Source organism: Sminthopsis crassicaudata, chromosome 4 (assembly GCF_048593235.1).
Source record: "Sminthopsis crassicaudata isolate SCR6 chromosome 4, ASM4859323v1, whole genome shotgun sequence".
NCBI lineage: Eukaryota > Metazoa > Chordata > Mammalia > Dasyuromorphia > Dasyuridae > Sminthopsis > Sminthopsis crassicaudata.
In genome coordinates, this window is record NC_133620.1 from 380660577 (window position 1) to 380676367 (window position 15791).

General features: G+C 32.8%; 1 protein-coding gene across 1 annotated transcript in view; it reads left to right on the forward strand.

Annotated features, from left to right (window-relative positions):
* Nucleotides 1–15791, forward strand: part of NUP133 (nucleoporin 133) — a 58254-nt gene that overhangs the window by 20935 nt on the left and 21528 nt on the right. The window contains exons 10-16 of the mRNA XM_074262380.1: nucleotides 736–883; nucleotides 1715–1872; nucleotides 4762–4853; nucleotides 7171–7334; nucleotides 8871–8965; nucleotides 11227–11451; nucleotides 15217–15339. Of these exons, the coding sequence (XP_074118481.1) occupies nucleotides 736–883; nucleotides 1715–1872; nucleotides 4762–4853; nucleotides 7171–7334; nucleotides 8871–8965; nucleotides 11227–11451; nucleotides 15217–15339 (1005 nt within the window). The remainder of the gene's footprint in view (nucleotides 1–735; nucleotides 884–1714; nucleotides 1873–4761; nucleotides 4854–7170; nucleotides 7335–8870; nucleotides 8966–11226; nucleotides 11452–15216; nucleotides 15340–15791) is intronic.

A 15791-nucleotide genomic window follows, 5' to 3' on the forward strand; every position in this document is an offset into this window, starting at 1 on the left:
CCCAGGGGATCCCAAGCTGTGAAGGAATATTGCTAGAAAGGTCAGAACAGACAATATGAGAAAGGAGAATGAGAAGTGATCAGATAAGTAGGAGCAGAACCAGATTTTAAGGAAAGTTCTGACAGAAGCTATCAGAAGTCAGAAACACTCTGGGAGAGACCAGCCAATTGGAGAAAAAAACAGGGGCTAAGGGTACTTGAAGTGAGAAGTTCGGGGGACATTTTTGTCACCTGTAAAACTGTGAGGATAGTGGTTATAATTCCTATCTAGAATTAGGCAGGGAGGTGATTCGGTGCATGATTCAAGTCAGGAAGACTATAGTTCAAATTCTGCCTCAGACATTTACTCCTTGTGTGGCTCTGGACCTGGCTTTAGTTTTCTCATCTGTAAATTGGGAATAATAATAGCAACCTACCTTAGAGGATTTTTGTTATCAAATGAGATAATATTTGGAAAGCATAATATACATCCAGGCACTTTATGATTGTTAAGTATTATTTATTGACAGAATTTGTTTTTAGATTTTTCTGATTATGTTAAATGATTTGTTTTTCTATACACTTGTATGCAAACTTATTTTTGAAGTTGTTTATGGTGCATTTATTATAAGTGTTCTTGAGGTTAGGTTTAAGTTTTAAAATGTTTTTATTCTTGTACAGATTTGTATATAATATGAAATAGGTAGTTAAGCAAAAAAAGAAAAAGTAATTTTCAATCTTAAATGAATTCATTCAGGCTGAAGAACTGATGATGTCCCGACTATTAGTCCCTGATTTTGCAAATCAGGCTGCTTATCTCTATGGTGAAAATGCTGTCTTTGCCTGTTCCACAGGAACTGGAAGATGTTCTTTACCTCAGGAGAAAATTATCTTCAGTGCTCATGGTAAAATAGAAATTATATGAAGCATGGCTTATACTTCTTAATCCTCTACTATTCCCTAGTCTAATGGTTCTTCTATATAGAATGTTCTCAAAAGACACTTTTCCCTATTTCCATATTGGACCTCACTCCTTTACTGGAGGAAAAAATATATGGTAAAATTTTCATGCTGTTAAGAAGAAAATAATATTTTTCTCTAGAAGAAAAAAGCAGACAGGAAAAAAAAAAACTGATTTAAAAAAAAAAAAAAAAAAAAACCAGGTCTCCTTCTCTTGCCTAGGTCTAAACTATGTTAATCATGATCCCATTGCTGATTGGGCTGCAAGTTTTGATCTGTTTTATTCTGGACTTGGACCCATTTTCTTTTCCCTAGGCATGGTAACTGCTTCTAGGCACTCTATATTTGATTGTCAACCCAGTATAATCACCCAGTTGACTTGGCGCACTGTATCTCACAACTTTCAACCCCAAAAGATTGAGTGTCCCCAGCCTCTCTAGATAGCTGTGATTCTAGGTGTGCGCTAGTAAGCCCAGTATCCCTCCTAATTTGCAGTACATATCCTTTTTTCACTCCATTGCCTCAAGTGTCTTGAGTATTGATTTGCAGAAATACTAAAGAGGAAAAAATTAGTTTGAAATAAAATTATCTTTAAAAGCCTTTAATACCTTATAGTTGTGTTTAATCTTTAATACTATACATATGATTGATTAGATCGTGGTTGGCAGATGAAGTTTTATTTTTGATTAAGGAAAGTTCCTGAAGCATAAAATATTTTGTGAAAAGTTCCCTTCCTGTTATATAATCTTTTATCATTATGCCTTTCTTTCTTTTAGGAGATAGTATTTTAGGAGCTGGTTCTTGTGCTGGTCTTCCAATTTTTTTCTCTAGGAACAGTGGACTAGTGGCACTTGTTTCTAGGGAAAATGTGTCAGTATTACCAGAGGACCTGGAAGATTCCTTGGCATCTTCAGTTGCTGGGCCAAACAATGAGGTATTACATAGTCTTTCAAGCTAATTGTCAATATTATGTGAACAGAAAATAATGAGTGGTTTGAATTGGTTCACCATTTTTTTATGCTTCTAGTGAAATAAGCAAAAGCTATGCCTATGTAATGTAAAGTATCTAAGCAGTTTAAAATTAAAAGTTTATTTGGCAATGTTAGACCCATTTGGATTTTATTTTTTTTTGGACATGCTAATAGTGCATATTCTTTTAATTTAGAAATTATAAAAACTTTTGATATTCAATGGAATACAATGTATTATACATATATACATACATACACACACAACAAAAAGAAAACTTTAAGACAATAGTGACATTAACTATGATGAATTATTTTGCTTATAATATTGTGATAAGCATATAAAGAAAATTATGTTGTGAATTAGTAGTTTTTTAAATTATTCTTTAGTTTGCCACAAAAGAGTATAAGTAATGGTGTAAGATATAACCTCTATCCTTGAAAAGACTGATCCTTATTGGTCTCCTTTGCTGATTCATCATCCTTTTGGCACCTAAGTGATTGTTATCCCAAAGTTCTTCCCTATGTCCTTATCATCTCTTCTGTCCCAGAATTCTTCTGACATTCTCATTTGTTCCTATAGGTTTAATTACTTCCTCTCCACAGATGATCCTATATTTTGACATTCAGCTCTTATCCCGTAATTCAGATCTACATTTCCAGCTGTTCTGTTCCTCTGACACCTCAAGTCATCCAAAGCCAAATTCATTATCATTTTCCCTATACCTGTCTTCCTTCCCAGTTTCCTTTTTTTCTTCATGATACCACACTATTCATACTATCACTACCCTGATTCAAGTTTGCATCATATATCTATGTTAAATAAAATAGTATTTGCCTACCTGGTCTCCCTGTCTCTAGTCTTTCACTTCCCCAGTACAACCTTCACATAACTTTGAAAGTAATCTTCCGGCACAGGATTCTGATCATATACCTGACTTTCTCAGATCACTAGTTGGCTCAGAATTACATAATCTCAAAACTTGAAGAAACTGTAGGAGCCATTAAATAAACCTGTGCCTAAACAGAAAGCTACTCTCAACTTTTCATGATGAGAGAACAAACTGCCCCCCAAAGCAGCAAATTCCACCTTTGTTTTTTTCTAAATGTGGGGAATTTTCCTTACTTCAAGTTGCTTCTGAGCAACTTTTACTGTTTTCTACCCTCTTGAGTTACAGAGCATAGCTTTCATATTCTCCCTTGATCTCCAGGGAAAACATTCTCAATTCCTTCAGTTATTCTCACAGAATATTCATGATGCTCTTATCTTTCATCATTCTGATTGCTTTCCCCTGGATATAATACTTGCTTATCAGTGTCTTTCCTAAAATGTGGTCCCAAGAACTGGGTACTCCTGATGTGTTTTGACTAGGATGGTGTAAAATGAAATTCAATTTTCTAATTTGAACCCCAGGATCCTTTTTAGCCTAAGATCACATTTGTGTGGCCTCTTATATCACAGTGTTGGTTGATTTTGAACTACAAGTTCAAAAGTTATTACAAGTTACTGTATGGGGGCAGCTAGGTAACACAATGGATAGAGAGAGCACTAGCCCTGAAATCAGAAGGGAAAAAAAAATCCAGACCTAAATAGAAATCCACTCTCAACCTTTCATCATAGGAGAACCAACCATGCATGTCCCAAGGCAGCAAGTTCTACCTTTGTTTTTTCCTAAATGTTAGGGTTTGTTTTTTTGTTGTGTTTTTTTTTCTTACCTCAAGTCTATAAAGTTGTTTGTGAGCACCTTTCACTATTTTCTACCTTCTTGAGGTGTAGAGCATACGTATAATCCCCTCGTAATATCCCTTCAGATAATTGAATAGTTTTCACATCCTCCCTAAATCTTTTCTTCTCCAGACAAAACATTCCTTCAGTTATTTTCACTGGATACTCATGGTCCACTTGCACCATTCTGATTACTTTTCTCTAGATGTTCTCCATGTTTAAAACCTCTGACCTAGAGAATAATAGCATAGCTTAGATTTGAAATAATTTTTAGAATATATTTTCCTTTTAATTTATGGAATAAAACAAGCATTTCCATAACATAGTATAATTTTTTTTAAAAAGGTGATTGCACATGAAACTGCAAATATATCACTAGTTTGTCCCAGTACTCTTTATTTTTTTTTTTCCCCTTTCTAATGGCTTTATTTTTTAAAATTAAAAAAACCTTAAATGCTGTTAAAGAAGACATGGTTTAGTTATAAATCCTGTGCTTAATGAAAAGATCAATGTCTTAGGATGGGCTGTCCAGTTCCCATCTCCTATTCACTGTTTCTGTGACCTTGGTCAAGTGATCTCATCTTTCTGGGGCTATTTTCCAGAATGTAAAATGAATTTTGAAATAAATGCTCTTTAAAGTAATTTGAAAACCTGATATTCAATGATTCTATGAAAATTCATTCCTTATATATTGTAAAATGAATCCATTTCTTTTAGGAAATGTCTCCCCTATGTTGAAGCAAGTTGCAATATTTTATAGAACTGTATTTACAGCTGGTTCTGAGACACTTGGGAGGTAAATATAGGTAGGGCCACAAGTCCAGTATTTCTATAAAGTAAAAGATAATTCCTTGCTAGGGCAGGAAGGAGCTTATCTTTAAGGGCTAATCAATTTCCAAAATGTCCCAGTACTCTTTTAGTCGATATATCCCCACTGGTAGATTCAAGCATTTTGAGATTAGCAAATGCCATTTTTATATTTGGATTTCTGTCAACTACAAAAGTTCATGACATATAGTAAGTTCTTAATAATGATTATTGAATCAAATTAAGATTTGTATTGCTTAGTTTGCTTTTATAAATAAATGTTCTGGTTATTTCATCGTGAAAATATAATTTGTTATTCCAGAGTCCAGTTTTTGAAAACACTACCAAAATGGATATCATAGCACAAGAAGACAAGACAAGGTTGCTAAAAGCCGCTTTTCTCCAGTATTGCAGGTATAAAATATTTGCAATGAAACAATGAAGTCTAAGGATAAATTTTATATGCCACTTAAGGAAAAAAAAAACGTATTTTTCTTTTTTGGAGAGGTAAGATAGGATGAAGAAGAAAGTAATGAATTTGAAATTCAGAGGACCTGTGTTGGCATCCCAGATCCATTGCTTTGGGAGATCACTTGTATAAATCTGAAAAGGTTGTTTTGGTTTTTGTACCTCAGTCTCATTATATATTAAATAAGAAACTTTTAAAGTAGATGAAGGCCAAGATTTATTCCACTTCTAAATCTTGAGTCTGTAACAGTTGGACCTCCAAAGGGTAGGAGTTGGAGATTTTGCTAATGACACTGAATTGTATCTGAGTTTTTCGGTTTTGTGGTGTTGGAAGTGACTTATTTATGCATATTTTAAAATCAGCCTGTGAACACAGCAGATTAATATATTTTGATGTGAAATTGAAAAAATTTAATTTTTCTTTAAGGAGGAATATGAAATAATGATCTTCAGAGTATAATTTGAATATTTTTTAAAGTGAATAAACAGGATTCTTGATTTTAATTCTGGCTTTTTCACTAGTGAGATATATGACCTCAGGCAAATCTGACCTCTCTATTTAGGTTTTGTTGTCTGTAAAATAAAGGGACTGGGCTAGATTAAGGGTTTGTTGCCCATATGTTAGGAACTACAGGTATAATTAGATCTGAAAACTTGGTAGTTCCTCAAGCCAATTACTATCATTACGCCTTGCTCTATGTGCCTCTGTGAATGAGGGGATTTTTAGGAGGGAGGGAATACAATAGTAAATGCTGTCTCATTTTTTGTGATGGTCAGAGATTTTAACATTGATATGTACTGTTGTATAAGCACATACTCTCATGATTTCAAAGTTTCTAGAAAATGAAAATTTGTTCTCTTTCCCCTCTACTACCCAACTTTGGGAATCCCTGAACTAGCATTCTAATATACTGACCTTTGTAAAGTACTTACTTTTTTATGTTTATCCTTTATCTTTGTTTTTATAGTTGTGTTCAGTCTTCTGGTCAGTAGAGGGGGCAATGAGACAAGCCTTTTCTGTTTTAAGAGACCTAGCATTTAAGCTATAATTCCTAGTTTTTACTTTATCTGGCCATTTATATGTGTTGTAAAAAATGTTGTAACTTCACTGTGATGTTCTGGCAGATTTTCAATTGTCCAGGTCGATAGAAAGGGATCCCAGAATTTCAGAGCTTAAAGAGAACCTTAAAGATCTTCCAAGGTTCAATCCTCTTTATTCTATCCATGAGGAAACTTGAGGTCCAATTTTACCAAAAGACATAAGGTTAAATAGTGACATAATTGGGACTAAAATATGTCTTCTAATTCCTGATTAAGTGCTTTTCTGTTGGAGTACACTGATAATAATGTTGCAAATCCCTTCATAATAATAAATTCTATGTGTCCCAGAATGCAGCAATATCAGAAGCAGTATATGTCCTATGTTGGCATAATAAGACTCTATCTTAATAGTTTTTTGCATTCCTTACAAAACTTAATGCTATGCTTTATATGTAGTAGGCAGTCACTGTTGATTAAATGAATAATCCTTATGGCATGTCCATCCCTTTATGTTTTACAATACTTCAGGGTCTCGAGATTTGAGTAAGATCCTTTGATGGAAAATGGCTACCTTTTTCATATTTTTTAGGAAAGTTCAGAACAAAAAACATAGGTGGGAAATAAGTTATGATTGGCTAAAGAAGTTTCATGTCATAAATGATGAAATCAGTGTGATTGGTTTCAGAGATGAGGCATAGGAAACAATATAATTGGTTGGAAATTGGAAATGAGGGACTAGCAGCAATCCCCTCTTTCCCTTCTGTGACTAAAAAATATTTATTGCTTAGGTCCACCTGCAAGATTAGAGATAGTAGACCAGACTTCTTTGGATGATAAACAAAATATCCTTGAAAGATAACTCGGTGCTGTAATAAGACTAGACCAAATTCTGTGGTATCCACTTGTATCCCTCAAGGATAACATTTCCTTGAGGCAAGAACAGAACAGTGATTAGCAGGACTTCTGAACTTAACTCATAGTTAAATAAACAAATGTGCCTTGAGTTACCATTACAAAATGAGGCAGAAATAAGAAATTGGATTAATTCCATAATAGAATGAAAAAAATAATATAGAATCAATTCAATTTCTTTCAGAATTATTCTCTTAATCAGATTAAGCCTCTGTTTACTTCCTACATTTGTTCCTTTAGTGAAAAAAATTTGATGGGTTGTTATTTACATTACCTATGGAATTAAAAATCTTTTCCAATTTTATTGCAGAAAAGATCTAGTTCATGCCCAAATTATGGTTGATGAATTGTTCTCATCTCATTCTGATTCGGATTCTGACATTCAGCTAGATAGAGCTGTCACCCAAATCAGTGTTGACTTGGTGGATGACTATCCAGCTTCTGATCCACGATGGGCTGAATCTGTCCCTGAGGGTAAGAAAATTAAAAATAAATACTTAACATTGATCTTATTTTACTCTGAGAAGGAAAAGGAGTATTTTGTTTTTCTTTTACAAAAAAATACAGTAGTAACCACTATTACACATAAAATCACAAGACATAATAGTCTTTGAGCATTTATTAAGTGCCTATTTACTATGTACAAAGCCCTGGGAATAAAAAAAAAAAAAAAAAAAAAGGGCAGAAGATAGTTTTTGCCCTTGAGGAGCTCTCGATCTAATTGGGAAAACATCATGCAAACCACTGTGCACATAAAAACTATATATAGGATGAGTAGAAAATAACCAACAGAGGTAAATCATTAGAATGGAGATTGGGGAAAGTCTTTATTTAGAAGGTCGCATTTTAGCTCTGATTTCCAGGGAGCCAGCTATGGAAGCCATGAGGAATAAATGATGAGGGAAAGCATTCTAGGGGGAACAGCCCAGTGAAAATGTTCAGAGCTAAGAGATAGGATGTCTTTTTTGATGAATGATGAGGCCGGTGTCACTAGATATGATCATATTTTTATTTTTTCCTTTGTGTTAAGATTTATGACATTTCCAGATATGAAACCATCCTTGCTTTCTATTTTTTTAGTTCTACTTCACTCCAATGGAGTTTTTTTTTTTTGTTGTTGTTGTTTTTTGTTGTTTTTTTTTTAACATATACTGTTATATTCTATACTATATTTTATATAGTATTTTATGTCAGTACAAATTAGTGCCACTGCATATGATTTTCTTTTTTAGCTTTGTTTTCAGTCATGGAAGTAATTGGGTAGTTTACTATCTCATTCTGTGCTTTGAAATAAGCTTAATTTAGGAGAGTTTTGTACTATAAAAATTTGATAGAATTTACTTTTGAATATCTGGACTGTAGTGGGACTAGTATCATCATTTTTGCTAGTCAACTCTCAGATCTGCTGACTTATGATCTTGGGGGTAATATATTTACATCATTTTTTTTTTTCATCTTAGATTGTTAAACTATAATTTTCAAATATTTGGCATATATTATCAGGAAATATATAATGAATTTAACGTGATTATTGCTTTTGATATCATAATTCATATGTATAACCTTAGAAGTGACAATTCTTGGTATCAGACTCTTCTTCTTTATTCCCTGTTAGCTAATATAAAAGACTGCCACAGTTTGCATTGTGTTTTATTTTTGAGTAGTTTCCATTGCTTAAATTAAGAAAATTGAGTATACTTGCTTCTCAGTTGATTGCTTATTGTCAATCTTTAAATGCTATAGATGATGAAACTTTTTTAGTGATCATACAAAAATATCAAAGATCTTTCTCCTGATAGCAATCGCATTGTTTTAAAAAATAGAATCCTAATCCAGACAGGAATTATTTGGGTTTTAAAAATGTTCCTTTAAATTGTACAATTCTTAGATGATGTTACCAACAATTGTCTTTCAATGTGCCTAATGCTTAATTTTTCCCCCTTGTCCTTATTTTTATTAGTGATAACATAAAACACTCAGTATTCAGATTTTATTATTGTGTTTTAACAGAAGCGCCAGGATTCAGTAATACATCACTTATTATTCTTCATCAATTAGAAGACAAGATGAAAGCCCATTGTTTCCTTATGGATTTTATTCATCAAGTAAGAGTCTAAATTGTTGAGAACTTTAGGCATCCCGAACCAAAACACTCCTTGTGACCTGTGGGTTTACCACATCTTTTTAAATAAATGTTTTATGAATACTTTTAAAAAAAACCAATATTATCATTTCCCAATATCTTTCCTCCCTCCTTTCCCTTACCCTATGGTAGATCTCTTTCTTGCAACAAAGAAATAGTTAAAAGAAACTAATATATTGACAATGTTTGACAGCATATACTTCATTCAATTCTTACACTCCAGCTCCATTTTGCTAAGAGCAGAGAGATGCATTTCATCATTGGTCTCCTGGAACCAGATTAGTATTTGCATTGGTCTGAGTTTTAATGTCCTTGAACTTTCTTTCTGTCTTTGTGTATATTGTTCTCTTGGTTCTATTTACTGTACTCAGTCTTCTCAAGTTTCTTAGTTCTTCATATTATTTTTTTATACATAATATTACATTATATTCAAATGCCAAGTTTTATTTATCTAATTATTTTTAATTTATTTCTACCAGAGTGCTGTTCTCAATAATGTGTGTGTTTATCATTGATTTTCTTGGAGTTGTACTAGATATAGTGTACGTATACACACACACACACACACAAACACAAACTCTAGTATAGAAATAATCAAATCAAAAGCATATGACCAATTTCATGACTTTTGACTTGTAGTTCCAAATTGTTTTCCAAAGTCATTAGACAATTTAAAACTCTCCCTACTGGTAGTGCTAATGTGCCCATCTTGTAATTATTCCTCCAATATTGTCCTGTGTTTTGCTTTGTTTGTTTTGTTTTTTAACCATCTTTGCCTCTTTAACAGTCGTGAGGTATTATTATAATCTTCCATTCTATACAATGAAACAATGGAAAATCTAATCCCTTTAATATATCTTATTGATAGCACTGCCATAGTGGACATGATCTGTAATCATAAATGAATATCCTATATTTTCAGTATTTAAGAAGAAAAAATTCTGGAAATTTGGGAAGGAACTTTCTAACATAAAAACAAGTTTGGAACTTAAGAGGGGAGGAGTAAGAAAAATTGGTTCATTAAGGAAGATAATAAAAGTTGCATTTATGTAATGCTTTAAAGTTTACCAAATATTCTCCTAATAACTTTATCCAGTTGATATGAATATTATTATTCTTATTTTATGTCTGAAGGACCAAGTTCAAGGAGATTTGCCCAAGGTGACATAGCTAATGAGTAGCAGAAGTAGCACTTAAACCTAGTTCTCCAGCTCCATCAAAAAAAATAATAATAATTTATTTCATCAGATTGTTGGAGGGGTTTGTTTTTGTTTTTTTAATATGGATTAGGAAGAATATTTGTTGCTCAATATAATTGTGCCACATTCATTCATTACCTTCCCTTAAGAAATAGTAGTTGCCTTACAAAAGAAAAAACACTCATTCATTAACATAGGATAAAGGTGGGTTTTGGTTTTGATTAATCTATCATTAAAGGTCTGGTATGGACTTTCTGTCCTAAATTTTACATTCTTTTAATTTAAAGCTTAAATCCTGGCAAGAAAACTTTAGTGCTTTATTTGTGAATTGTAGATGTCATCTCATTAATTTCCTTTATTTAAACAGGAATTTTTAAGAATTTCACATAAGGATTTACATATATCTGTATGTCGTTTTTACTCGTTTTGTGTTACATGTTCCCTTATATCATAAGTTGAAGTATCTAAGTATAAATTTTTTGTTTCATTAAATAGATGTACTGAGTTAAGTCTAAACTGGACATGGAAATACAGTAACATAAATATATTAATATAATACAATTTAATCTAACTTTTTAATGTGTCTAGAGTTAGGTTCCCCCCCCCCCCCAGGCTGGGGTTAAGTGACTTGCCCAGGGTCACACAGCTAGGAAGTGTTGTGTCTGCGACCAAATTTGAACTCGGGTCCTCCTGAATTCAAGGCTGGTGTTCTATCCACTGCGCCACCTAGCTGCCCCTAGAGTTAGTTTTAATAAGAATTGTTTAGTGCTACAATATTAAAAATTTTTTCTTTTGTAAAAAGAAATGTTTTTAATTAATTGTTGAGTCAAGAATATACCTGAAAATTTACTGCCAAGTAGGGATGAGAACCTTACAAGAGTTTCCTGACCTGGCTAGAAAAGAGTCAGCTACTAGAAGTATCGAAGGGAGTTTCTTAAACTCAGTCTGGATGAATATTTAACCAGATTTTTAAAATGTTGTTATAAATCCTTTCTAAGTGCATGTGGTCTATCTTTTTTACAAGGTTGGCTTATTTGACCGTCTGGGCACTTTTCCAGTAAGAGGGATGCCCATGGCAACAAGGCTGTTGCTCTGTGAACATGCTGAAAAGTTGTCAGCTGCCATTGTTCTCAAAAACCATCATTCTAGACTTTCTGATCTGGTGAATACTGCTATCTTAAATGCTTTAAACAAAAGAGATTGTGATGTTCCACCAAGTCTTACTCCTGCAGATGTCTTTTTTAGAGAGGTAAGATGTTATCATTCTTGATATTTATCTATTTGGTTAAGTTACAATGTAAATATATGTGCTTTGATTAAATATGTAAATGTGTAAAAATAGCACATAACCTGTTTTGTGTATAGTATACATTTAATATAAAAATTATGCTTATGACTTGAATAAATAAGAAGGGAGAGTTTGAAGAAAAAGCTAATAAAATCTGTTTTTTACATATTGAGTTGGACAAATCTGAAGAATATCCAAATCAAGATGATAAAAGGGAGTTGATGAGGCAAGACTGGAACTCAGGAGAGACATTCTTGCTGGAAATAAATAAATAAATTCTAGGAGTTAATGTTTAACAAAGAGCTTATGAGATCTACATGTGATAGTATAGAGAGAATAGAGATGAGGTCTGGGACATACTTGGTGAGTGGGCATGACAGCAAAGAACACTGAGAAGAAGCAGGCAGATAAATAGGGAGAGAACTAAGAATAAACAGTATAAAGAAAGCCTAGAGAGGAAATAAAATCAGGAGGTAATTAACAGTTTCAAAAACTGCAGATAGGTCAAGAAGATTAAAGATTAAGAAAAATTAATTTTTAATTTAAAATTTTTAAAATTTAATATTGAATTAAATATTCAATTTCATATTTAAGAGATATTTGGTAATTTTGGAGAAGACACTTTCAGTTGAATGATAGAAATGGAAACAAGATTACACAGGATTTAGAAGCTAGTGACAAGAGACAAATTGGAGGCACCGAAGTGAAGAATGTAACAAAGAAGGGGAGGCATGAAATGGGATGACAGCCAGTAGGGATGGATGAATTGAGGAATTTTTAAGGGTGGAAGAGATGGATGTTTATAGAAAACAGGAAAGGATCCAATAGAAATTGAAGATTAGGGAAAGAATATAAATGATAGTGATGACAATTTTTTGGAGAAGACAGAAGGGAATAGGCTGGAGTGTATAAGTAGAGGAATTGGCTTTGACAAGGTGAAGGGCCACCTCTTCATTTAAAATAAGAATGAAGCCAAAGCAGTTCCGATTGATTTTTAATAAACAGAACCTACTACATCCAGAGAAAAGAACACTGGGAAATGAGTATGGACCACAACATAGCATTTACACTCTTTCTGTTATTGTATGCTTGCATTTTTTTTTTCTTCTCAGTTTATTTTTATCTTCTTTCTAAATCCGATCTTTCTTATGTAACAAGACAACTGTATATATATACATATATATATATATATATATATATATATATATATATATATATATATATATATATATATATATATATATATATATGTACTTTAACATATTTAACATGTGTGAGATTTCCTGCAATCTAGGGAAGGGGGTGGGGGAAAAGAGGGGAAAAGTTGCAACAGAAGGTCTTACAAGGGTCAATGTTGAAAAATTACCCATGCATAGTTTAATATATAAAAAGCTATAATAAAAAATAATTTTTTTTTTTAATGAGAATGAAGGAGAGATAAAGGGAGAAGATGTCTGAGTGATATAAAATTTGTAGGTCACCATGTTGAGCCTCATTTTTTGTGATGAGTTATGAGGCTAGTTCCATGACAGAATTTAGAGGGAAGAATTGCTATGAAAATTTGAGGAAAGATAAAATTATTTGCAACATTAGCTATCAAGAGTGAAATAGTGAAATTGATTAGGAAACAGTAAAGCAATTACCTTGCTGAAGATGGAGCTCAGTTTGTAGTGGCCCCATTTGGGAAGGTTTCATGACTTTTTCCAGCTATATTGAGTAGCTCATGAATAGGAGCAAAGGAGACATTTGGTAGAAGTAATCTGAGGTTGAGTTTTAGGAAGGTGTGATTATGATGGGACAAAGGCTCAAGAGATTCAAGAGTAGAAATTAACATGAATTAGTTCACCAAGGAATCAAGATACAGAAGAGAGGATAGTGTATCTTGTGCTAGGGTGATGGTCTAGAAAAGAATGGGGGGGTGGAGGAAATGGGAGGGAGGATGATGAATAGGGTTAGGTGTTTATAAAACATAGGGAAAGATGAACTGTTCAATGTCTGGAGTGTCTTAGGATGTTAATTCTCCCCTATTTTATATAGTGTATAAAGTAGGTAAATGGCATAGTTGCCAGGCTTCTGGAATTGAAATCAGGAAAATCTGAGTTCAGGTTTTGCCTTAAATACTTACTAACTGTATGATTTTGATCAGGTCAATTAAGTTCTCCTAGCTTTAGTTTCCTGACCTGTAAAATGGATGTAATAACACTTATCTCACAAGGTTATTGTGAAGGTCAAATGAAGAAAATGTAAATTGTTTTGCAAAACTTAAAACACTATATAAATGCTATTGTTATTTTCAATTGAATTTCTAATATAATTTCTTCTTGGTTTTTGTTAATTTTTTTAAACCACAGATGTGAGTTTTTTGATGTAGGGAACTTCTGATAAGAAACTTCCTCTACAAATATAGATTGGAAACTTCTTTGCAACTTATATGTTAGAAATGTTAATGATTTTTATGAATTTACCTTTGTATCCTGTTACTTTAATAAAGCTGTTAATGATCTCAGTTTCTTCATTAATTCTCTAGGGTTTTCTAGCTTTTTATATACAAAACATATTTATGAGTAATTTTCAACATCGATCCTTGCAAAACCTTCTGTTCCAACTTTTACCCTCCTTTGCCCCATACATGTTAAGTATGTTGAATTATATGTTAAATACAGTATATGTATACATATTTATACAGTTCCTGCACAAGAAAGATCAGATTTAGAAAGAAGGTTAAAAATAACCTGAGAAAAAAACAAAAATGCAAGCAAACACTAACAGAATGGCAATGCTATTTTGTGGTCCACACTCATTTCCCAGTGTTCTTTTCTGAGTGTGTCTGGTTCTGTTCATTATTGGTCATTTAGAATTGATTTGGATCCTCTTATTGTTGAAGATAACCACTTCCATCAGAATTGATCCTTATATAGTATTGTTGTTGAAGTGTATAATGATCTCTTAGTTCTTCTCATTTCACTTAGTGTCAATTCCTATAAGTCTCTCCAAGCCTCTCTGTATTCATCCTGCTGGTCATTTCTTACAGAACAATAATATTCCATAACATTCATATACCATGATTTACCCAACCATTCTCCAATTGATGGACATCCATTCGTTTTCCAGTTTCTAGCCACTATGAAAAGGGCTGCCATAAACATTTTTGCACATTTCCCTTTCTCTCTAGGGTTTTCTTAATGAATCATCATGTAATATGAAATTTGGGGAAATTTTATATTTGCTGATGTTTTCCCTTAAATTTTTAAATTTTCTTCTCTAATTTTTATGATTAGCATTTTTAGAACTATGACAACCAGTAGTAGGGAGAGGTACTGTCCTCACTTTACTCCTGTTTGTACTGGGAAAATTTTCGGTGATTCTCCAATGCAAATCTGTTTCTTGTTTATTTATATATATATATGTATGTGTGTGTGTATGTATATGTGTGTGTGTGTGTGTGTGTCTGTGTGTGTGTGTGTGTGTGTATATCATACTAAAGAAATATCTTGAGGGAAAAAGTTGAAACAGAAGGTTTTGCAAGGGTCAATGTTGAAAAATTACCCATGCATATGTTTTGTAAATAAAAAGCTATTTAAAAAAAAGAAATACCTTTTCATTTCTGTGCTTTTTGGACATTTAACATAAATATACGCAACATATTGTCAAAATACTTTTCTGTGTTTCTTGGCAAAATGTGTATCTTAATGTTCATTGTAAGACTTCTGCGTTTCTTTTTTACAGGTATCGCAGATAGACACCATATTTGAATGTTTATTGGAACAGGAAGAACAAATTTTGAAAGATACTCCAATGGAATCTGTTGAATGGGCTCAGGTGGTGGTCAATGTGAACAACATCCTGAAGGTACTAAAATGTAGTATAATACACTCACTTGAAGAATAAATGTAAATTCTACATTTAAGTAAAGTAAATGTCAGACCAGGGAACCCTTGTTTGTAGAAAGTGTTATTTGAGCTGAGCCCTAAAAGAAATGAAGAGGCAGAGGTAAGGAAAGAGGATTTGGGGTTTGGGATTCAGTGAGTATGAATTAAATGAAAGAAATTGAAAGGTTAGATCCCAGATATTCCATTCTAGTAACTTCAGAAATTTGTGGGTTTAGCCATATCTTAATTATTATGGGTTAACAAACAAAAAAATGATGATAGCTGTGCATTAGTACTTCAAAAGATCTGTGATATGCCTACTATGTGGGTCCTTTTTCCATAATGAAGATTATAATTCTTCCATACTATAATATGCTTAACAAACATTTCTGAGATCAAGAAGCCAGATTGCCATCCTGTTCACACAGGTTT